Raw genomic sequence first — 25,424 nt, 5'->3', positions numbered from 1 at the left:
ACTGAATCAATCCAATTAATAAATTAATTAAAGACTATTTTTTCACATTATTAAAAAAACTGAGCACTTAATGTCTTCCGTGACTGTAGGGTTCATCTTAAGGAAGATTACCGTTGCCTTTTTCAATCTTTATTTACAGTTAAAACTTTTCTTCTTCCCTTTAGAGTATCCTGTGAGGCACATAAACAGTATGTACTATACCTTCCCGCCAAAGCCTGCCCTCTCACTCTGTGCATGGTGCAGTGTGTATTTAACATGCATTATGTCACTCAGATGAGCTTTTCTGGCACAGGGCCTGCCTACCAGCACAGTCTCCACTACCACTGGCCCAACAAAGAAATATAGACTAGGTAAGTAATTAAAAAACAATCCAGACGTTAACTTATTTGCCTGTCTTCCAAAGCTGACAAAAAGGAGAGCTTCCTTTGACAGCTTCTTTCACCTGACTACTATGTCACATAGGAGGGAGCTAAGTTTTATTTTCTATGGCACTAAAGATTGCTCTCCTGAAGTAATCCTTTTGCAAACTGCATCATGGGCAGTGTTTCACAAAGTATTTCCCAGGTTGGGTTTTCTGACAGGAAACACGAAGCATGTTGAAAACAGGAATGTTTAAAACTTTGCCAGGAAGTTTTTGGCAAAACTGTGCTAGTGGCTATTAGCAAACACAGCTGCTTCCTTTCTGTCCCAGTTAATCAGCCCTGCCTACTTACAATACAAGGCTGGTAAGTGCTAGAAATGTCTACAGAAAACTGCCAGGTTTTAGCATCTGCAGGGTTAAAGTGACTCTTGCTAACTACCAAGGCAGATTAAGCTGTTCCTAATAAACACTGCTCTACAGCTTCCAAGTTCTATAAATCCAGGGCATGGAAATAGAAACAGATCTCAAGGTTGTTTCACACAATACGTACTGTATTGAATGAATGGTTCACACAATACGTACTGTAACAAGCCTGAGGCACTGCCCTAAAGTATTGTCATAAAGGAGTAACGAATCCAACTTGTACGATATTATCATCTCTGCTATGAATTACTTGAGAAATATGCCAAAGAAAAAGTAACTGATAATGGTCAAATGACAAATAGTAATCAATCTCTTTCTGTTTTTGTGTCATAATTTTGACACAAAATTATGCCATATAAAATCCCTACAGATACTTACCATCACCTTCTATAACACGGTTACAGTGGAAACAAACATCACCAAATAGCTGAAAATGAAAAAAAAAAGTGGTAAAAATTCAAGACATGTTAGAACTAAGGTTTAGAACACCAAACATTTAATACAGTTTCAGTTCTTTCTACCACTTAAAAATAAACAGCTGGCTACCTAGATCCAGAATTTACCCTTATTAGAGAAAATGAGTAAAGTGCATTGACTAGTTTTTACTTTTTACAGTGAAGATAATTTACTTTTCATCACTATCAAAACCCAGAAAATGGCTTTGGAAATGTCCCAGATTTAAGGAGGCTAAAGAAAATGACAACCCTAGACTGGCTCTAGTACTGAAGTGGAAAAAAATGATTCAATGACATTATGGGTTCAAGTGACAAAATGGAATAAATATAATAAAGTATTATATCAATACTGATTAACTATGATTATGTGAGACCACTCCATATTCTTGGGAAATAAAAACTGAAGTATTTAGGGGTAAAGGGCCATGATGAACTTCTGAAATACTTCAGAAAAAAATGTGTGTATATATGAATACATACATTTGTATATGAAGATCTGTGCATTTATTAAGTGTGTGTTTTTACAGAGAGTGGGCCAATGCAAATGATGAAGTAAAAGGTACATAGGTATTCTTCACATTTTTATTTTACAACCTTTCTGTTGACTCTGAAATTATTTCCCAAGTAAAACATTAAAAAATAAAATCTATAGTCCAATGTACATTTTCCAAGAGCTTTCCTTGTAGCTAAAATATTAAGCTCAAACTTATAAAAGTATATCTAGTATCCAATAAGTATGATCAATACCTGGTTATAGTGGGTTTCACAATATGCCAGGCCTTTCCTTTCATAATGTCGATGTCCAAGAAATGGCTTTTCACACTTGGCGCAAACAAAATGCTGAAAAAAATTGCTAGAGGTAATTTTTGAGCTGCCATATTTTATTTATTTAATAAAGTAAAACCCCAAAGTTAAATTATTCTCAGAGAAGGTACATGAAAGTTTGAGGTAGTTATTTCATTTGGCCAGGGGTAACCCTGGGACACTTTCAGTCTTAACTTAATTCAGGTGTCTTGAGTTTTTGACACGTTACTTTAAGACACAGCCTTTTTAAACAACACAGAATGAGAAAAGAGGTCAACATGTTAATATCATCTATAAGGGAGGGGCTGCTGCTGGAAATGGACCATGACACTCCTGCCTCGAGAAGGATTTAAGAACAAAAAAGCACACCCTGTATCATTACTGAGAGATCACAAAAGTGTGTATATTCTGTATTCTTAATTTTCTACAATGTCATTTGTCTTGAAAATGTCCATATTTAATCTTTAGAATTTCCTAATCTTGCCAGCACCTCTGAATGATGGAAATTCAAAAGTACTAGTTAACCCTTCCACCATTTACGACTCACCTCCACATGCCACTGCTTGCCCATAGCATTCACCACACGCCCTTCAATGGGCCGTCGACAAGCGCCACAGATGGGGACCCCCATTTTATCATGGCACGGCAGACAGTACAGCTCTCCTTTCAGCTCCCGGGCATCAGCAGTCAGCTCCTTCCTGTCCATGAGAAATATATCCAACTGAATACTACTACCGAGAGAGAAAAACAGGCAACTGAGGAGACTGACATACTTTTTAGCAGGTTTTTGAAGATCTCACTATAACAACCTTCTTTTCCCCACTCTTAGTAGTGCTCACAGTAACCTAAATTAATAGGCTTGAACCGGTTTCAGATTCCTATCAAAACATCAATGTCAAGCAATAATGATAAAATGTACAAATAAGTCAGATATATACCATCACATTGGTCATATTTATCACTTCCTTGTCTATGATCACATGATAGTCCTTTTGTCTTCCTGAAAAAGCTAGAGAAGAATCATCACAGTGCTTGGGACAGACTTGGAGATGTTATCTTTACAAAACAACTGAGGTCTAAAGTTAGAGATTAGCTCCATTTACTAACAATTAAACTGTCACCAGCTTTTAAGTTACAGGTTAACAGAAAATAAAAGAAATGCCCAGAACCTTCCTTCCCACAAATGCTTAAGTTCACTATTCTTTTCAGTCTCCTGCATCAATATTACCATTTAGGCAGAGGTGGCCCTAATTAGCCAAATGGACTTGTTTACATTTCATCTGTTTTAAGTAATTCTCCAGAAGTACTAATGACAAATGAACAGAGAAAAATTCCACCAAAGGGAAATAGGCAAGAAAATGAAATAAGGTACAAACTGATAATCCCAAAATAAATGAGGTGGCTATACTCATAGCACAAAGCTGTTTTCTTGATCTTCAGCTTACCTTATCTCTGTCCACCCCCACTATAATTTAGCATGTATGTTCAAACTGATTATAGTAAAGTAACTTTTCCCATTAAATTTTTAGATAGCAAATTTAAAAAATCATAGCTGAACAATTTATCATGAGTCTTTGAAGAAAATAAATCCCTTTAGAAGTAAATAAAATTAAATAAATGTAGTTTAAGATATTTTAAGATAATACCCTAAGTATTACAACTGTAAAAGTTATATATGTACAAAGAGAAGACTTTTTAAAGGTTTTTTTTTTTTTTAATCCTGTATTGAAAAAGCACAGTGATCAAAACAGTTTTTGGGATAACTGAATTTTACCACTAACTGAATACTAAAGGTATATGTATATATGTTATATGTACACACACACACAGGGTGTGGGGAGAGTGTGCTGCACACACTCAAATGTGGCAAAATGTTAAGTGATGAAACTCAATGATGGGTATGTAGGTATTCTTTGTATTAGTCTCTTGACTTCTTCATAGGTTTAAAATGTTCCAGATTACAAGGTAGAGAAAAACAATCTGGTGTGCTGGAGTAAAAGATACAGAAAAAAAGTGATGTTTTACTTTATTTCCACGGTTTGTGCAATAAAAAGGGAAGAAGTTGCAGTACCCGCAGTTGGCACAGTTGAAATGGTCTGGATGGTAAGGGTCATTCTTGAATATCAGCGGTTGCTCATCGATGATGGCGTGGCATTTCTGGCAGATGTATTTTCCAAGGCCTCTGGCTTTCTCACGATTATGACAGGGGCGACACAGATGTCTAAACAGAGCCAACACTTTTTTAGAAACTTAAGTTTAAAATCTGAGGTTCTAATAGTTAAAAAGAAATATGCTTCTCATGTCTCTGAAAAGAAGTGAATAATTTAAAAAAAAAAAATCACACTTGGCTTAACAGCAGAATCAAGCCACTATTTTTTACATGAAAATTTATTTATTCCAACCCAAGTAATCCAACTGATCTTTAAGAAACTCCATCTTAACTACGTATCTCCCTTTTGTTGGCCCAGGGACACCAATTCTAGGGTCCTCTCCTAACAGCCGCCAGATGAGCCAATACAGGCTGCAGTCCCTATACCTTAAACTCAGTGCCTGAAAGCACCTCCTCACAGCCCTAGGGGAAAACAGGCATGACCTTGCAGTAGTTACTTCTCCACCCACACCTAACAAGGATGGAAAACTCCTACCTCCCAGCATTCTTGACAAATCCAATATCTGCCAGAACTTCCTGGCAGAGGTCACAGCGGAAGCACTCAGGATGCCAGCTGTTATTCATGGCTTTGATAACTCGGCCAATGATGAATTCACCTGTGGGAAAGGAACACACAAAGGATGTCCAGGGTGCGTCTTATTGCTGAAAGCAGTAAGGCAAAAGACACAAGGAAAAAGAACACATTTAAACCTTTCTCCACAACTAGGGGCTTTCTACATACATATCGACCACAGTAAGTACTGCATTAGGAAAAAACTCTATTTCATCTGAGTCCTTAGTTTTGATTCTGTGGTCAAATTTTTGGGCTGTCTTATCACATCTCTGAATCTGATTTTCCTTTTCTCAATGATACACTGGGTTCTCTCAAATGCCTTTTGTTTATTTCTGGTCATTGCTGACACAGCACATTTTCTTGAAGCCTATACTTAATTAATTTCTTCTTTCACTAAACTTTAGAACATTCTACTCAGTTTCTCCAATTTCTGGAGACTCTCTAGTAAAGCTGCTAGCAACCCATGAGGTGGCTAAAATGCAAGCAAGTTAAACACTTGTGTTACACACAGCAATCCTTAAGCATGTGAAGCACCCCTCCAATGTTTTCCCTGTCTCTCTCTTGGCAACCTCAAAAGCGAGTAAAGGCTGAATTAACAGGGGACAAGAATATTCCAAAGGATCATCTAATAAAAGTCCTAATCAATCCCCAAAAAACTTTACACTAGATGTCCTTAAAAAACATTTCTCTCTGGGTTTTGATATTCTTCCAGTTTGTTATATATTAATGATAAGGAAAAGGATGTACAAAGTACCTGAATGCTATTTATAATGAGCACTAAACACCATTTCCACCATTGACATAATTTTGAGACTCACTTTTTACTCTGCTATTCAGCAGTAAAACTTACCACACTGATGACAGCAAGGAGCAAAGAGCATCTGAAAGTCATGTTCACAGTACTTCCTTCCTTCAAACTGAAATAGAAAGTACCATCAGCTTGTACAGATGAAACAATCACAGGATGAATATAATTATTCTGTGGAGACATATGGAAAGATGTTTTTGAACTAAGAGCCCTGCCCTAAGAATTATAATTCTACTGAGATGTTTAAAAGCAGATGTACTTTTGTACTTTACCTACACCTACCTGCATGTGGGTACAGGAAAGACATACTCAACAACTGGTACTATGGCTCCAGAGTACAGTGAACTCCCTCTAACAATGATGAACTATTTTCTGGCTTGCAGACTCACCTTTAGGAGTCTAATGAGAGCGGTGGACTCCTCTCCCTAGAAAATACACATATATACACAAACCGTTTCCCACTTTTTTTACGTTGATATATGAAATGTTGTATTATAAACTTAAATATTTACAAAGGGTAGATAGTCTAGTATATTTTAGATCTAAACATTTTAAAATGAGGCCAAAACCCATTAAAAAATATTCTATTTTAGGGGCGTTTGGGTGGTTCAGTCGGTTAAGCGTCTGACTTTGGCTCAGGTCATGATCTCGCAGTTCATGGGTTTGAGCCCCACGTCGGGCTCTGTGCTTTGGATTATGTGTCTCCCCCTCTCTCTCTGCTCCTCCCCCATTCATGCTCTATCTCTCTCTGTCTCTCAAAAACTAAACGTTAAAAAAATTTTTTTTAAATTCTATTTTAATAGTTGGAAAATTCACATCCTCTACTTCTCTCCTTGAACTATTTCCATTTCATTTCCCACAAAGTTTTATCCTGGTATGATATTTTTTCCTAAATTCCATACTAAAGTCTTTAACAGATCACCCTACCATACTACTCAGCAATTAAAATGTATATAACAAAACTTTAAAATTTGTTTTACTACCTGAACCCATGAACTCTAAAAGCTAAAAACATTTTTTATTCTGGATTAAGTTATCATTATAATTATTAGTACACAAATAGTTAAAACATGAATATGTGTACAAATGTCAAATTTTACTTTCTACTATTTGTTTACTTAAGCCTATCGTGGAGCAGCTGGGTACCTCAATTGGTTAAGCACCCGACTTCGGCTCAGGTCATGATCTCACAGTTCATGAGTTGTAGCCCTGCATCGGGCTCTGTGCTAACAGCTCAGAGCCTGGAGCCTGCTTTGGATTCTGTGTCTCCCTCTCTCTCTGCCACACCCCTGCTCACACTCTATCTCTCAAAAATAAATAAACATTAAAAAATTTAAAAAAAAAAAGAAAAGTGTCTCAATGAGATGAGCAGGGCTCCCCTTCCTCTCACAATTATTCCATGTATCCACAGATAAATAGGACTTACCAATGGAAGAGTTCAACATGAATTTCTATTTTGGGGGCTGCTTTTTACCCTCTTCACATAAATAAGTCATGAGAATTATAGCATGTCTCCCTTTGTATCTTTGAACTCCTTACAATGTTCACATATTGCATATTGTTTGACTATCAAAATCCATTTTTAGTGATGTAGCAGTAGTCAACTAAATTTGGTCAATTGTGGAAATTAGCTGCAGATTTAGCTCAATTTATTGAACATATCCACTATAGCTTAATCTGCAGACCAGCCCAAGTAGATTTATTTTGTGCCAGAAAAAGGCTTACTTCATTTTGAAATTCAAATGGATGAACTCTAATACGTTTAATGAATCTGTTTTTAAAAAAATTTTTTAATTCATGTTTATTTTTGAGAGAGCATGAGCAGGGAAGGGGCAGAGAGAGAGGGAGACACAGAATCCGAAATAGGCTCCAGGCTCTGAGCTGTCAGCACAGAGCCCAATGCGGGGTTCAAACTCACGAACCGTGAGATCATGACCTGAGCGGAAGTTGGACACCCACCTGGGTGGGTGAGCCACCCAGGCTGGATGCCCCCGTTTTTTTTTTAATTTTTAAATTAATGTAATGAATCTGTCTTCAGAAGTTACAAACAGATAATCATAAATTGATATGCCATATTACCCAGTTCTCTGTCATAATGCACTGTGGGTAGCCCCAACCAGAAGTTATTTATGAAGTAAATACGTTCCTTTATTGGATGTTACAAACATATATAGAAATCAGATGTTTAGCTTTTAGCAGTAATTAAAAAAAGAAATCAAGGGGTGCCTAGGTGGTTCAGTCGGTTGGGTGACTGACTTCAGCTCAGGTCATGATCTCATGGTCTGTGGGTTCGAGCCCTGCGTTGGGCTTTGTGCTGACAGCTCAGAGCCTGGAGCCTGCTTTAGATTCTGTGTCTCCCTGTCTCTCTTCTTCCCTTTGTGTTCTATCAAAAATAAACATTAAAAAATTTTTAAAAAAGAGAGAAATCAAATATAAAGACTCAGAAACAATTCCACTGATTTAGTTGGAACCGATAAACTTTTTTATTGGCTACCCTAGTCTTTTAATTTTTTTATATATTTATTTATTTTTGAGACACAGAGTGAGACAGAGTACAAGCAGGGGAGGGGCAGAGAAAGAAGGACACAGAATCTGAAGCAGGCTCCAGGCTCCAAGCAAGCGTTCAGTACAGAGCCTGATGTGGGGCTCAAACCTATGAACTGTGAGATCATGACCTGAGCCGAAGTCAGTCACTTAACCGACTGAGCCACCCAGGCGCCCCATCGGCTACCCTAGTCTTAATCCATGTTGAAAGACTGGGCTCAGAACTGTTGGTGTCAACTGGCCATGTAGCTTTATTCTTTTTTTTAAAGATTTATTTTTTATTTTTTATTTATTTTTATTTTTGAAAGAGTGTGAGCAGGGGAAGGGCAGAGAGAGAGGGGAATAGAGGATTTAAAGCTGGCTCTGTGCTGACAGCAGCAAGCCTGATGCAGGTCTTGATCTCAAGAACCATGAGGTCATGACCTGAGCCAAAGTCAGATACTCAACCAACTGAACCACCCATGTGCCCCTGGCCATGTAGGTTTAATAGCAAAGACTGGTTAATGATAACAATGCATCACAACATTTTTAGTAGGAAAACAGAATGTTTTGTGTGCCACTTATGTGTGTGTGGCAGGTTTATTGTAATTTTTAAAATCAGTTCTTTTTAATGGAAACAACCAAAAAAAAATCTGTCACAGAATTTGGAGACCATTAAAACATAGTTTAATGAGAAAAAAAAAAAAGAAACATTCAACTTTTAGTTTGTATTTAATGAAAGAGAAAGACATATTGCTTAAGACAAAAACAAAATAAGTCCAGCAGTTAGCATATATACTATATTTGCTAGCAGAAGGTAGAAAAAAAAATATAGGATTGGTTGCAATTTGAGTAAGTCTTTTAAGACGTGATTCAAATAGGTAGCATAGAGTGGAAGTTAAGAACACTGACCATGGATCCAGAATGCCTGAGTTTAAATTCTGGCTAAACCACTGACTGGCTGTGTGACTTGGGTCAGGCTGTTTAGCCTCTCAGTGCCTTGTGAGAGTCACAGACTTCTGTTTTGGCTCTGGCTCCTAACATATACGCATCATGTTCATAATTTCTTACCAATGCTCTATGCTTTGCTCTCACAGACCTCTCCCTTTAAAAGGATAAATCCTGTGATATACATATACAATGAAATACCACTCAGCCATAAATAGGAAGGAAATCATGCTAGCTAGCTAGCTAGCTATTTATTTATTTATTCATTCATTCATTCATTCATTCATTCATTTATTTTGAGAAAGAAGGGGAATGTAAGGGGCAGAGACAGGAGAGAAAGAGAATCCCAGGCAGGCTCCTCACTGTCAGGGCAAAACCTGATATGGGGCTTAAACTCACAAACCATGAGATCAAGACTTAAGCTGAAGTTGGATGCTTAACTGAGCGACCCATATGCCCTGGAAATCCTGCTATTTGCAACAACATGGACAAACCTGGAGGGCATTATGCTAAAAGAATTAAGTCAGGCGGAGAAAGACAAATACTGTGTGATCTCACTTATGTGTGGAATCTAAAAATGCCAAACTCCTAGAAACAGAGTAGTCTGATAGTTACTGGGACCTGGAGGGATCAGGGAAATGGGGAAATATTGTTTAAGGGGTACAAACTTCCAGTTATAAAATGAGTAAATTCTGGGCATCTAAGATACAGCACAGTGATTACAGTTAACAACACTGTATTGCACACTTGAAGTCTGCTAAGACAGTAGATCTTAAATGTTCTCACCATACACACACACAAAAGGTAATTACATGAGGTGATGGATGTGCTAACCTTACTGTGGTTATCATTTCACAATATATACAGATACATATGAAATCATCATGTTGTACACCTTAAACTTAATGTTATCTGTCGATCATATTTTAATAAAACTGAAGAAAAAGGATGAGTCCTTTTGAAATTAAAGATAAAAAAAGACAAAGTCTTAACAGGAAGTTGTCATGATTACTCCCTACATTTCCAAATCTGCTACAAATCTGAACCCAGAACAGCCAGCACAGTTCCTAAAGCTAGGCTTCATCCTTATCAAGAAAATACAGAAGGCAGGGTGCCTGGGTGGCTCAGTCGGTTGGGTGTCCAACTCTTGATTTCAGCTCAGGTCATGATCTCACAGTTCGTGGGATCAAGCCCTGCATCAGGCTCCATGCTAACAGTGTGGAGCCTGCTTGGGATTCTCTTTTCCTCTGTCTCTGACCCTCACCCCACTTACGTGCACCTGTGCTCTCTCTCTCCCTCAAAATAAATCAGTAAAACCTTGGCTTGCAAGCATAATTCGTTCCAGAAACACGCTTGCATTCCAAAGCACTTGTATATAAAGCAAATTTGAAGAACCATTGGCTCAGGTGTGATCATGTGACATTTGGCATCATGTACTACTTGTATTGCAAGGCACTGCTCATTTATCAAGTTACAATTTATTAGAAATGTTTGCTCTTCTTGTGGAACACCTGCAGAGTAAGTTATTCGCAATGCAACGTTTTACTGTAAATAAAACTTAAAAAAAAAAACAAAGAAAATACACAAGGCAGGGAAAGACTAGAAGCCTTATGGGTTTGAGGACTCCTGACTAATGACTTTTTATTGGTGTTCTGGGGCAATTAATCACAGTAAGATTTGAGATTCTTTTCTCTTGTGAAGTGGGAAAATCAAGTGCTACTGTGAATACAAATATATTATCAGAGAAATCAACTTTAGGAAGAAGAATCCAAAAATTTAGTTCTCTCAAACCAAAATACAAGGATCCAGAAATGGATCCCTTGAAACCATCCATAATGCAAACCCTTTGCATACCCTGGGCTGTGCTTATCCTGTATGAGGACTAATGAAAGAGAATTTCTTTTGCTAGAACAAGCTGCCTCTTTTCTACAGGTATAGACATGATCAAACACAGTTATGGGCTTGATATCCAAGCCCAGGAGAAAGGCCAGAAGTTGATCCAAAGTAAAACTCTAGGATAAAAATGAAAAATCAGAAATCATAAATTTGAAAAAATCAAACTTTCAGAAGTACTACCTTTCTAGGTAACTGCATGTTACAACCCAAAACTGGTTTAAAATACCCTCAGCTTATAAGAAATATTAATTTGAATTAATTCAATATTCAATATTGAATATTCAATATTCAATAATTAATTAATTAATATTGTTGAAACGGAATGTCTAAGAACCCTACTTGCTGCCACCTGCCTGGAACAGGGATTGTTCAGTCTGGTGGAGGATTAACTCCAACCAAAAATAGCTCTGCTTTATGTTTTATGTTTGAGTTCTGTGAAGACTCTCTTTCAAGGAGGGTGGGGCTTGATTCTGCTGCTTTAAAGAAAGCTCAGAATTAGAAACTTAGCTGGTAGTCTCATTTCAAGGCAAGTGCAAATGTTGACGATCTTCACTTGGTGATTTGTACTGGTTTGTCATAAATTGCTTTGAACTGAGTGGGTCAGCAGATAAGCTCCTCATCTAGTTGGGAAGTTTCCTCCCAACCAGACCTCCCTTCTCAGGGTTCAGCCTTCCTGAGTAATCATGATTCTGTGTAAGAGGAAATGAGTGAAGAAATCCCTTTGTAAACCATCTTTCTACTAAATCATTCATTATAAATTGGTCTTTCCTGTTATGCATTTTGTGATAGGGAAAAAAGGACACATTTGGGAAATTCAAACTAAGGAGAGAGAAAGAAATCTGAAGTATTAACAAAGAACTTAATGTGTACTATGCCAAAATGAGAAAGGCTGCACACCATGTTCTAGTTCTTGGTCCAGTCCATCCTGATTTGTAATGTTTGTAGAATTATATCACCCTTTAACTGTTGGTTCAATTTTACTCTCAAAAGTACCTTCTTAGGGGAAATACTAAGATAATCCTTTTACTGGAGATATGCTGAGATGTCACAAAGTTAGATTTGGGAGCTGTTATGGTGGCTATCTACATATAGTTAGCATTAGGACCTCTGGGCTGAGCGGGTATCCCCCTCTGAAATGGCATTTAAACAGCCTTCTCATGCCACCAATGACTTGGTCATTTTACAAATATTTTTTCATATGTATTGGAATATGACTAGACATACTGGTAACTCATGAAAACCAGTACTGATGAAAACAGATTTCCCTTTGAAGCGAACTACAATTCCGAATGCAAAAATCACTAATTGTATACAACTCATACATTTATCTGACCTCTCTAAATTTTCCTAATCTGAAAATGAGGAACAGAAGCATGGAAGTCATCATCAAGTTCTATCCAAATCACTGTGAAAACTGTATTCACTCCCAGAACTAGGGTATAGTGTGGTCTACACAGTATACCCTACAATGCAGGCTTTCCATAAATATTTACTGAATGACTGGATGAAAAAGTAGTGATGGCCACATACAAGAGAGCATTATCTCTCAGAATGATAAAATATCAGTCCCAGGAAACCATTTCAACTTCAGTGAGAGTTGGTGCATCCTAGTGGAGGAGAACCCAGCTTGTGCAGACAAGCAGGCATGAGTTAACATCCTGATTTGACCACGTCCCCACTAGTTAACCGTGGCCAAGGTCTCTGAGCCTCATCACGGCCACAGGTAAGTTGGGAAAAAAAGTACCTAACTCACAGGATTTATGTGAGAATCAAATGAAAGAAGAACAACAAGAATAACAGTCTACAAAACACTTAGTATAGGGGCGCCTGGGTGACTCGGTTGGTTAAAGCGTCAGACTCTCGATTTCGGCTCAGGTCATCATCTTGTTGGTTTGTGAGATCGAGCCCTGCATCAGGATCTGCACTGACAATGCAGTCTGCTTGGGATTTTCTCTCTCCCTCTCTGCCCCTCCCTGCTTGCACTCACGTGAGCAATCTCTCTCCCCAAATAAATTAAAAAACTAAAAAAAAAAAAAAAAAAGAAAGAAAGAAAGAAAAAAGAGAAAGAAATACCTAGTATAGTGCCTGGCTCAGAAATAAAAGTATTAGTATAACTCACAAGTCTTCTAAAATCAGGAATTGTGGGACATTTATTCACACATAAAGTACTACATTCTAGGCAAGGTTAAGGACTGTGACTTAACACAACAAGCTAGGTGACCTTACTCTCAAGAGACACATGGAAGCAGAAACAGCACCTCAACTCCTGGGGGTATTAGGGGTGGCAAGCAATACCACCACCATGATTGTTTGAACATGTTGTTTTTTATTACTGCCCTGATCACTACCTTCCAATACAGACAAAATTAAAAGATAAATATTTTTTGGAATCATTAATATTTATTATTTTTTAAATTTTTATTTATTTGAGAGAGAGAGAGTGCACACAAGTGGGAGAGGGGCAGAGAGAGACAGAGAGAGAATCCCAAGAAGGCTCCACACTGTCAACACAGAGCCAGACGCAGGGCTCGATCCCACAAAGTGTGAGATCATGAACTGAGCTGCAAACAACAATCAGATGCTTAACTGACTGAGCGCCACCCAGGCACCCCTGGAATCATAAACATTTAAAAGTTGTTTAAAATTAAAACACAGAAGTAGGATATTTGAAAAGAGAAAAATAAATTTCAGTTAGTGGAACCAGTACTAATCACCACACAGGTAATGTATCTTGCCTTCTGCTAAATGAGGATGATATTTTCATTATGAATAGTTGAATGTTGACTATCCAAGAACGGTATAGTTATCTTTTCTTGTGTCAATTTAAACCAGAAAAATGTAGGCTCTCTTGAGGGTCTTTCTTAAGTGAAATCTGTCTAGAAATACTTTCTAATTAAATTTATGGGGCGCCTGGGTGGCTCAGTCAGTTAAGCATCTGACTTCAGCTCAGGTCATGATCTCACGGTTTGCGGGTTTGAGCCCCATGTCGGGCTCTGTGCTGACAACTCAGAGCCCGGCGCCTGCTTCAGATTCTGTGTTTTCCTCTCTTTCTGTTCCTCCCTCGCTTGCTCTCTCTCTCTCTCTCTTTCAAAAATAAATAAAGATTAAATTTTTTTTTTTTAATTTATGGAACAAGAATTAGCTCTAACTGCAGTCAAATTCTGAGAGACAGAACTATAAAAAGGTTTTTTATTTTGTGAGAGTACTGCCTAACCAACATGGGGAACACACCCACTTACAATGGACTTGCTATATCCCTAGTGAAGATCGTAACCCTCATTGTTTAGTGTAATGGTTCTCAGCTGAGGGTGATTTAGCGCCCCAAGAGATATTCTGGTTGTCAGGACTGGGGATCTAGTGGGTAGAAATTACTAAACATCCTACAATGCACAGGACAGCTTCCAGAACACAGCATGCTACCTTGGTTCAAACTCATAACCGTATCAGACACATGTGATTAATCCCTTGTTAGAGAAAACTGAAATTCAAAAATATTAAATAACTTGCACCAAAGCCAGTAGAGCTGGGGTTCAATCCAAGGCTGTCAGACCCTAAAATCTACACTGCTTCTTCTGTATCCACCACCTCTTTTAGACAGAGCAATAGAGAATATAACCTAGAATTCTAAAATTATCTTGTGGGTTTCTATCAACTTAAAAACCATGGCTTCCCTGCCAACACACGATGTGAACTTCACTTGAGAACTGTTAATCTGAACACAGATAGATGAAGAGGTAATTCTGTTGGATGTGGAACAATGACATTACAGCCTGGAACTACTGTGTTCCTTTTTGACAACGTACCAATAAAGTGAATCCTCCTTCTATTTCCATTGCACAAATCTGAGGAAAATGCTGAGGTCCTGAAACAACCTAATTATGGATACATGGTTCCTAAGACATCCTAGGATGCACAGCTTCACTGACAGTTTCTCTCAGTCAGCAAATATTCAGAGGACCCACTAAAGGCAAGGCACGATGCTAGAAGCTGCTGCAGATATATGTAGTGACAGCCTGTAAAATCATATCATGGTTATTTTCTAAAAAAAAGTACCTTCCATTTACTAAGCTCTTTACCAAGTGCCACTGTGCTGAAATATAAACATCATCTATACCGGTTTTCAGTAGATTCTGGGGTAGAAATCTGTCCTCAGGTAGATTTAACTTCCTATTACCAACCAGTCTGTAGTAATACTGTGAAGCTTTGTATTTAATTTTCAATGACTTGATCTTGGTCAGCCTAGTCTAATACACTGTAGGATAAACTCCTTAAGACTCTATCTACCTTGCTCATCATTGTACTCCTAGAATGTAACATGGTGCCTGACACACTGTAACTACCTAATATTATAAATATTGTTAAATGGATGGATAGGTCAATAAAGAATGAATAAGCACACACATGGGAAATCTCATGATATCTGACTAATCAAGGCTGTTTGGTCACCTTCAATCTGTGACAGTTCCTCAACCTTGCCCTGTCTTAAATGACCTTGACACTTTAAAAAAAAAAAATGTATGTTTATTATTTATTTATTTAGAGACAGAGCACGCACACACAAGCAAGAGAGGGGCAGAGAGAAAGGGAGAAAAATCCCAAGCAGGCTCAACACTGTTAGCGTAGAGCCTGACGCAGCGCTTGATCCGATGAACTGTGAGATCATAATCTGAGCTGAAACCAAAAGTCAGGTGCTTAACTGACCGAGCCCTGCCCTTGACACTTTTAAAGGGTACGGGTTGTGTTTTGTAGAGTGCTCCTCATTATGTGTTTGTCTCATGATTAGACTGAGGTCATAGGTTTGCGGGAATACCACAGGGGTAATAATACGCTCTATTTTCTTGCATCATATCGGAGAGTACATGATCTCAACATGATTTCTTACTGGTCATGTTTACCTTGACCACTTGATTAAGAGGGTATTGGGGCGCCTGGGTGGCTCAGTTGGTTGAGCGTCCGACTTCGGCTCACGTCATGATCTCACGGCTTGTGGATTCGAGCCCTGTGTCAGGCTCTGTGCTGACAGCTCAGAGGCTGGAGCCTGCTTCAGATTCTGTGTCTCCTTCTCTCTCTGCCCCTCCCCTGCTCGCACTCTGTTTCTCTCTCAAAAATAAAAAAACATTAAAAAAAAAAAAAAAAGATGGTATCTGCCAGGGGCACCTAGGTGGCTCAGTCAGTTAAGCGCCTGTCGTAGGTTCAAGTCATGATCTCATGGTCCGCGAATTCGAGCCCCACATCAGGCTCTGTGCTGGCAGCTCAGAGCCTGGAGCCTGCTTTGGATTCTGTGTCTCCCTCTCTCTGTCTCTCTAACCCTGCCCCACTCACGCTCTGTCTCTATCTTTCAAAAATGAATAAACGTTAAAAAAAAAAAAGATAGTATCTGCTAGGTTTTGCCACCGCAAAGTCACTACTTTACCCTTTCTATATCCCTTTCAATACCCTTTCAATCCCAACTAGATACAACATGTCAGTCAATAATAGAACATTTTGTCAAGGCCAGTATCCCAAAAATCATCTCTTAACTATGATTCTTCTGTTGTACCTCCTCCCCCAAAAAACACAAAAATTTAAAGTAACTTCATTTAGTGTTACATGTCTGGAAATTATTCCCAAACAATTTGGCAGAAGATGGGTGTTGTGGGTATGTGTGTGAGATGCATAAGGATACATGATATTCACTGTATTATTCTTTCAACTTTTCTGCAGGTTTTAAATAACAACTAAGTTTATTCAAGAACACCACATTGGCGTTCTGAACCAATATACCAAATCAGTGGTCCACCTATGGTAGTGAAAATACATCATGACTAGGCATTTTACTCAGGGTTCTACCCAAAACTGAAATTTCCTATTTTTACATAAGAATACATTTCTTTCATCCACCACTCTGGACAATGTTCATGAAATGAGCAATAGGTAAATGAGTAAAGACTTTGAAGGGTAGCCTGCAATGTTTATATTAGAAAATGTGTTCCCTGGGTCCTAGTGGGAATCTTAGCATTTTATCTTGCCATCTGTACAATCCAAGTACTGTATACATACCATTGTATTTATTAAGCACCTAGTAGTCATCAAATACTGCATAACAAACTATAGAGATACTGAATCAATGAGAACAGTCCTTGCACCCGAGGTATTTAATGTAATAAATTGTGAAATGCCATCTTTACTAAAGGTATAAACAAAGTGTTGTGTGTAGTCAGAGAAGACAACTTAAATGAGACAGGTGTGAGTGGCCTGAAAACATGACTAATGTGGTCTTGTAAATAAAAACATCCCAGGTACAGCAGTCATTGATGACAAGCTATGGAGCACAAGAAGCACTGAGACAGACCTTATATTTTTTAGCAGTGATAGATTACAGCCTCAATGGCAAACTTTTAAGTTCACTTACTGAACCACATAAGCTGGTGGGTTGGAATTCACCCTGCATAAAGGAGCCAGTGCAGGTAATAATCCTGGTTGCTGCTAAAACAGTCTTAAGAGGAGCTGCAAATGAGCCAGAAATAGCTGAGCTCAATCAGCTTACCTCCAGACAAACATCCTCATGAATGGGTAGGAAACAGTAGTGTAATAGTAAACTTGCCTTTGGGGCCAAAGGCAGGAGCATCCTGGCCATCTGATCCCAAATATCAGAAGTTACACAGTATAAAGTGAATCCCATTTTCAAGGGGAAGAACTAATCCTACAGAGAAAAGACTAGGGATGGTGGAAATAAGGGAAGGTTGATGTTTTAATAATAAGACAAAAGCAATACAAAGCTGTAGAGTAGAAAGGACACATTTGCTATTATTACCAAGATTGAAGTCCATACTTTGTGTCTCAAATGGAAAACAAGCCAGGTAAATTTTTAAGCTTGCTTTTCAATAACTGAAAATGCAGATTATTTCTTGGAAGCCCTGGATAGCTTTTTCTCGGATATCATTCAACCAAAAAGAAAGGCCAGATTTTCTACATGCAGATTTACACATCCCTGGCCTTGGAAAAGGGGTTTTAATTTTAAGTGTAGCTAAAACAGCAATCTTCCTCAGGACCCAAGGGACCTTAAGCTGGACAATAGCCCATTCATAGACTAGTTCTGTGTATTCATAACATTCTGGAATAATATCAGATGGACCCAGGAAGCATATTTATAGTCCAGAAGTAAAGAGGAGTGAGGTGTGGGCAGGAGGACAAGTGTGAGTCATGCTTTATTCTGTCCCACTGAAAGCTCTCACAGAGCCTCCCCTCTGACTAAGCACAAGTGGCCTGACAGCTGACAGAACACAGATGCAGAACCAGGACCTTAGGAGGTGACAGTGCCTGACAACAATTATTAATTCCAAAGTGCCAGGTGAATGGACCATATAATATTGAATTAATGTTTGGAAAAACTGACCCTGCCTTTCCCTTTTGGATCTTTCTCTTCCTCCTCTGGACTCTCTCCTAAGGTTTTTGCCATAACTAACCATTTCAATAAAAATATCTATATTTGAGGGGCATCTGGGTGACTCAGTCGGTTGGGCATCCAACTCTGGATTTGTTTGGCTTTAGGTCATGATCCCAGCGTCATGGGATCAAGCCCCACATCAGGTTCTGTGCTGAGCATGGAGTCTGCAAAAGATTCTTTCTCTCTGCCCATCCCTGCCCCTTCCCCTCCCCTGCTCTCGTGCTCTCTCTCTAGACTTAAAAAACAAACAAACAAAAAAACCCTTATATGTGAAAAGAATACGCATGGGAAAGAATACCATATTAGACATTAGGAGACCAAACTAGGTTCTAATCCCATTCACATCACAGACCTACTGTGTTATAGCAACACTTCAACATCTTTGGGCCTCAAGGGGGGAAAAAAAGTAGGGGTAAGGTAGGGACTGACAGAGTATGAAGACTCATGTTTCCTCAAGAGGCAGACACTTGGCTCTCTTTAAGTGACCTCCTTCCTTGCCAGAGTCCTGGCACACCTCTACTGTGCTGACCTGAGCCAGAATCCCAGCACACCCCCACTGTGCTGACCTGAGAACCTGAGTGTTCCATCAAGACCACGGAAGCAGGTCCTTTTCCTTTTACTACAACTGAGGACTGCCCTCCCTCCTGCCCCTGCTCCCTTTCTCTCCCTGTTGCCTAGATCCCTAGCGATTTCCTTTTCTTCTTCAGAAATCTAGCTGCCGTTCTCCTCATTACCACTGGCAGCTTCACCCACAACCTCAGGAAGGGATCTGTTACCCTGATGCCAAGAAGCACAGTCCCTGCTCTAGCTGCCTCCTCGGTCTTCCCTCCTACTACGCCTCTTCTCACTGTCACTTGCCGTTCCCAGCCCAAAGCCATTACATTTGACAGAAAAAGAGATTCCCACTGCCCAGGGAAGGAGTTTGGAAGAATGAAGGAAAAGAAAACAAGAATCTCTTCCTGTTCCTAGGGTTTTTATTGTGGGGAATATAGTTCCTGGGATACAGCAGGAGCTCAAATATGTGTTCTAATCAAAACTCTTTTTTTTTTTTTTTTTTTTTGAAAGACAGAGCACGAGCAGGGGAGGAAGAGAGAGAGAAAGATAGAATCCAAGCAGACTCTGCAGGGTCAGCACAGAGCCTGATGTGGGGCTTGAACTCATGAAACCATGAGATCGTGACACTTAACCGACTGAACCCCCCCCCCCCTCCTCCCAGGTGCCCCTCTAATCAAAACTCTTAAAGCTTTCCCCAGAGTTATGTTACTATAGACAGGGAAGTTCTGCATGTCATGTGCATATGATGGGGTAAATAGCTTTTCTGCAGGCTGGCCTGGGAACCTCCCTCTCAGGAAGCGTTATTTCCATGGGAAAATGCCATCTGAGTGGCAAACAACTGACTTACTAATAACCATTAAAAATTACCTTTCCTTCCTCAGGAATGGCTTTTACAACAGGGAAATTAAAAAATGTGCTAGGCAAAGAAGAAATCAAAGAGCAGCTGTCTCTGGCTATAACATAATTCTATGTACAGATATTATCACAGAGAGACATGCATATGAATAACACACACATATAAATATGTAAGGAGTAAGCTGGTAAAAGTGCACTATCTAACTGGTCACACACACACAAAACCACTCTCATCTTTGTTAACAACATGGGCTTGGCCTCTGTAGCCTATTCCCAAAAGCAGACATATTTTGTGAGTAGGGGCTTTTATAGCAATGGTAAGAAGAAATCCAAGTGTAGACACCACAGGGTAACACACGAGAATCAGGAGCAAGAATTTGGAAAAGAAGATACATAGAAGAGCTTAATATGGACAGGATATCCCTCCAAAATATCCAAATAAGATCCTTCTTAGAGAATAAATGCATGGAAGCTCCTATTGATTGTTTGAAAGGTAGGTAACAGATACCCTGCCTTAGAGAGGATGTTTCATGGTGCTCTGAGTTGGGGAAAGACAGAGGCAGGAATCAGGAAGGTATGTGCAGGGGGCAAGCAAATCAGAAAACCTGCAGCTAAAGCTTACAAATGGGCTCTGTCTGCTGAGCTGAAATGCACAGATCTGATGGGTCGAGTCACAAGGCACCAAGGGTTCTGGCACAGGAAGGTGAAATGAACAGTACAAGTTGGTGGGTCTGTCAGGGCATTCCACATAGAAGCCATCACTAACCTGACAGGTACCAAAATACCTGGTACTTCAACACCATCTTCATACTGAAATTTAAACCGAAGAAGGATGCCTCAAAACAAGGTGGAGTGGGAAGGGAATGGTGCTTCTGTCCAGGCTGACTCACCTCATAAAAGAGTCCCTCTGGGAACTGCTGGAAACACTGGGCACACACGAAGCACTGCTCGTGGTACAGCTCCCCATTACTGTTTACTATCTTCTCGGCGGGCGCAAAGCCCCCCTTGCAGCGCTCACAGGTGGCATTGGCCAGGGCATTGGCCATGTTGCTGTAATACACAAAGGACAGAAGTCACAGACTATCTACCTTTTCTTAAACTTAAGACTAAACAACATAAAGGACTAAGGAGAAAATTCTATCTGATGACAAAAATCATACTGTAGCCCTAAAGCCCAATTTCTTGTGTCTTAAGTACTCAACTCAAACTGTTCCCATCTCTTTGCCTTAGCATCTTAGGTGCTGAAAGGGTCTCTTGCTTGGAATCTGTTTTTAATATTGCTGACATTCCTCTTGCTAAATATACTATAAGAGGGTACCTGCTACCTGTGAGGAACTAGGGATAGAGATTAAAGTCAAGAGTTGCTCTTGAGAGAGCTTAAGGTTATACCTTCCTAAGTAGCCTAATTAAAATATCCACAGGTCACCATCTCAAAGCCAGTTTTTCACCCTTCTGAGAACAGAATCTAAATTGCATGTCAACTGAATGCCATGTCCTAGGCTGGACACAGGTTATCCCTTTGGTTATATCCTGCTGAAGGCAACTGCTACAGTAGCTCTTAACATCAGCCAGAGTGCCATGGTCCTGTAATCTCATTAGTAAGACAAGTATTGGGCACTGGTATTATAAGCTGTATCTTAAAGTCACAGCATTGTCCATTATGAAGATCATCTTACAGACATGACACAGGGAGGTTCAGGGAGGTGGAATGACCTATCCAACTTCACAAGTCTCAGTAGTTAATGGAAGATACAGGACCAGAATCCAGGGCCCCCATTCATAAAATCACAACCAGATTATAATATCAATTTCAAAAATCCGAGAATATGTGATAGGGACACCATCACGCTTTACATATTAGGCAGTCAAGTGACCACTGAAGAGCCCAGTGACCCGATCTCTCCCTTGCAGTAATTCCACTGTACCTTGAAGCATATAGGAAGAACTCTATAAAGGGTTCCAGGCCCTATTAAACCACTGTGTATTTGGGGGCATCTGGCTGGCTCAGTCGAAGGAGCGTGCAACTCTTGATTGTGGGGTAGTGAGTTCAAGCCCCGTGTTGGGGGTAGAGATTACTTAAATAAACTTAAAAAAAAAAAAAGAAAGAAAGAACTGATTTGTTTTAAAAGGCCATGAAGTGAGGAATGTCCCCTAACCAGAGCAGTCATTGGCCAAACTGTCCTTCACAATTTGGCAAGTTTATTTTCAGACGCCCACCCAGAGCACAAGCTCTACCTGTGTGTCTAGGTCCCTGGTGCAGCCTGTAACCACCCAGATATTGAATCAATCCACCTGGTAAAGATACTGCTGACATTCTCCAGAATCTTCACAACCACCCTGTGAGGCAGGTGAGGAGTCTTCATTTTACAGATTAATAACTGCCTTGTCCCCAGCCAGTTTCTAAGTTTTGCTGTTTCCTTAGCAGAAAGGCTCACACATATGTTGTCTCACCTCCACCCCACCCCAGTGGAAGATAACTTTGCCTTCTTGCCCCAAATGTTTCAAAGAACAGTATTCCTATTTTGAAGCCTTGCCATAACTAACCTCATGCAGAAGTACCATGTTCATAACCGCATACCCATCAAAACTCAACTTTACTTAATAGGCTTAAATATAAAATTAAAACATCACAAAAAAAGAAAACAAAGGAACGCCTGGGTGGCTCTGTCAGTTAGGTAACTGACTTGGTTTCGGCTCAAGTCATGATCTCATGGGTTCGTGAGATTGAGCCCCACATGGGGCTCTGCACTAAGCATCATATAGCCTGATTGGGATTGTCTCTCCCCCTTCTCTCTGACCTTCCCTGCTTGCATGCAACTTGCATACACTCTCGATAGATAGATAGATAGATAGATAGATAGATAGATAGATAGAATCTAAAAAAAGGAAAAGAAAAAAAAAAAGGAAGACAGGCAGCCTCACTGCTTGGCAAACCTAGCCTAAGTTATCACATTAAAACAAATTTTCTACTTTGTCATTTCAAAATTACTGTTGGTTAGGGAGAAAAATCTTCACATTCCCTTCTTACTGGGTTTTGCCGTAAGCTAGATGAATTACAACAATTTTAATAAAGCTCTTGGAAAGGTTTGTGTTTCTCCTTTCTCCTGACCAAAATCCACAGGTGTCCCTAGATGAAGGATGGGAAGCCCGCACCTGCCCCCATAATTCTTAATATCGTTTTGAAGATAAAATTTTAAAAAGTATGTAACTTTGGAAGCCAGAAGATGCTACTCAAAGACAAAGTGTCATTATTAATTTTCAACCCCCTCAAAAGGTTCACCCAATCCTTATAATTTTAAAAGAACTCCTAAAAAGCAGGAAGTGCAGAACATTCTGGAATGTCCTGATCCATTATTATCTTGGTTCTTAAAGTACAGGGGTCACTGTGACCCTTTTAGGGGTTCAAAAACTCCCTTCCTTTTTCAACTATATCTCTATGGGAAGCATATTTTCTTTATATACATTAGCGACATATTACAATAGGTTAAACACAGAATCAGAACTGAGAAACTGTCTTAGTCACTAATGAGATTTGCAAAAATGTAATTCAATGCCATTTTTCCCACCAAGCTTTTGTCATTTGAAAACAGTTATTTTTCATAAAAATTAATATCAATAGTTATTAATATTAACATGTAATGGGTTTATTGTTTTTTAAATTAATAAATATTTTATTCTCAGTTTTATTTTCAAAAACAGTAAATATTGCTAAGCAAAAGCTCTTTGGGGACGTCAATAATTTTTTTTCATTTTTTAAAACATTTTACCTATTTTTGCAAGACAGAGAGATAGAGCATGGACAGAAGAGGGGCAGAGAGAGAAGGAGACACAGAATCTGAAGCAGGCTCCAGGCTCCAAGCTGTCAGCACAGAACCTGATGTGGGGCTTGAACCCATGAACCATGAGATCCTGACCTGAGCCGATGCTTAACTGACTGAGCCACCCAGGAGCCCTGGGGGACCTCAACAATTTTTAAGAGTGTAAAGCAGTCCCAAGACCAAAGCATTTATCACCTGTTTACTACTCATTATACTAAACACTGGTTATAGTCAAATTCAAATACTCAAATAGAATTAGAAAATAGGTTGACACATTATAAAAACAAATACATAGTTTCCCACACACAGGAAAAATAAACTAGTTTTAGCCATAATGTAATGTGTATTTTTGAAGAGGTATTCCTTTTAATAACAAGCAGGATAAGGAAACAGAACCTTAGAGGAAACTTTCAGAACAAAAGCCCCAATAATCTCACCCAGCTACTGAACTGTTTACATTTCCTTTTCCTCTCCTGTTTTTGACCCTCTGGCAGTATTTATTCAATGGACTATTTTTTAGAGCAGTTTCTGGTTCACAGCAAAACTGAGCAGAAAGTGTAAAGAGTTCCCATTCACCCCCACATCCGAGCCTCCCCTGCTACCAACACCCCCACCAGAGAGGTAGTACTTTGTTACAACTAATGAACCTACAGTGACCTGTGTATTTTTTTTTACAGTTGTTTTTATCTTTAACACTACTATGATAGAAGTTACATTTTATTTTATTATTTTTATTATTTTTAGTTCAGGTAATTATTTATTTATTTATTTACTTATTTATTTAATTTAAATTCAAGTTAGTTAACATATCATGTAGCATTGGTTTCAGGAGTAGAACCCAGTGACTCATCACTTAAAACATACAACACTGAGTGCTCATCCCAACAAGTGCCCTCCTTAATCCCCATCACCCATTTGGCACATCCTCTCACCCCCTTCCCCTCCAGCAACCCTCAGTTTGTTCTATTTCAGAGTCTCTTATGGTTTGCCTCCCTCTCTACATTTTAAAAGTTATGAATGATAGTTATAACTGTCATCAGGCTAGAAATAATTACTTGGCTGATTTTTCAAAAAGGGATTTATGCTAAGAAGTGTTGATGACAAAGAATATATATGTTGGGAAGTATCTTTACATCTGGCCAGTCATAACTGATTGTTATGTCAGTCATAAATGACCCACTTTTCCACAAATTAGCTGCACACAGAAAACTTGGCATCATTGAGCTTTTTGTTTTTCTTTTGTCTTATTGATCAAAGTATGGGAAAAAAATTTTCTGGTATTAAAATGAAAAACAAATGTGTAAATCCAAAAAGCATCTTGAAAGTCCATGAAGCATTTTGGTTACAGTATAATTATAATTGCCCAATTATACTTAAACAGAACTCTTTATAAGTTGTGAAAAATCAATGACATCTGTTACAATACCACACAGAATGGGTTCATGGAAATAGAGAATCAGGTCAAATTCTCCTTAACTCTTAATTGACAAATTGGGAATCTGCAATAATTCGAAGCTTCCGACTTTACATGAGTTGGTCTAAATAATACTAAATACTACTCTGCACTATTTTTTTTATTGTTTGCTAAAATCCACTTAATGACATGAATTAGACTAACTTTTTAGAGTTAATGGCACACACACACACACACACACACACACACACACACACGCAGGTTACACAACATTCTTATTTATTCACTCAGTCCCTTTGAGACAGTATTAAACCCAGTTAGCCTACTTCAAACTGCTTTGTTAAACCTAACAAAAATGTGCATCCTTATTAACTGTCTGTAGTTCAGTTTTTACTGTTCCCCTCAACTGACCCCT

The 25,424-nt window shown here is 39.0% G+C and overlaps 1 protein-coding gene across 10 annotated transcripts in view; it reads right to left on the bottom strand.

Moving 5' to 3' along the window:
* LIMS1 (LIM zinc finger domain containing 1) overlaps positions 1-25,424 on the bottom strand; it is a 155,521-nt gene that overhangs the window by 4,160 nt on the left and 125,937 nt on the right. For all 10 annotated transcript variants that reach the window (XM_060610408.2, XM_078444330.2, XM_060610392.2 and 7 more), the window contains 7 exons: positions 20,668-20,827; positions 5,617-5,683; positions 4,689-4,809; positions 4,115-4,264; positions 2,591-2,741; positions 1,987-2,079; positions 1,163-1,211 (listed from right to left, as the gene is read on the bottom strand). In XM_060610408.2, the coding sequence (XP_060466391.1) occupies positions 1,163-1,211; positions 1,987-2,079; positions 2,591-2,741; positions 4,115-4,264; positions 4,689-4,809; positions 5,617-5,683; positions 20,668-20,823 (787 nt within the window). In that variant the 5' untranslated portion in view covers positions 20,824-20,827. The remainder of the gene's footprint in view (positions 1-1,162; positions 1,212-1,986; positions 2,080-2,590; positions 2,742-4,114; positions 4,265-4,688; positions 4,810-5,616; positions 5,684-20,667; positions 20,828-25,424) is intronic.

Source organism: Panthera onca, chromosome A3 (assembly GCF_046562875.1).
Source record: "Panthera onca isolate mPanOnc1 chromosome A3, mPanOnc1 haplotype 2, whole genome shotgun sequence".
NCBI lineage: Eukaryota > Metazoa > Chordata > Mammalia > Carnivora > Felidae > Panthera > Panthera onca.
The sequence above is the reverse complement of the archived record's forward strand: the minus strand, read 5'-3'. Positions and strand labels throughout refer to the sequence as shown.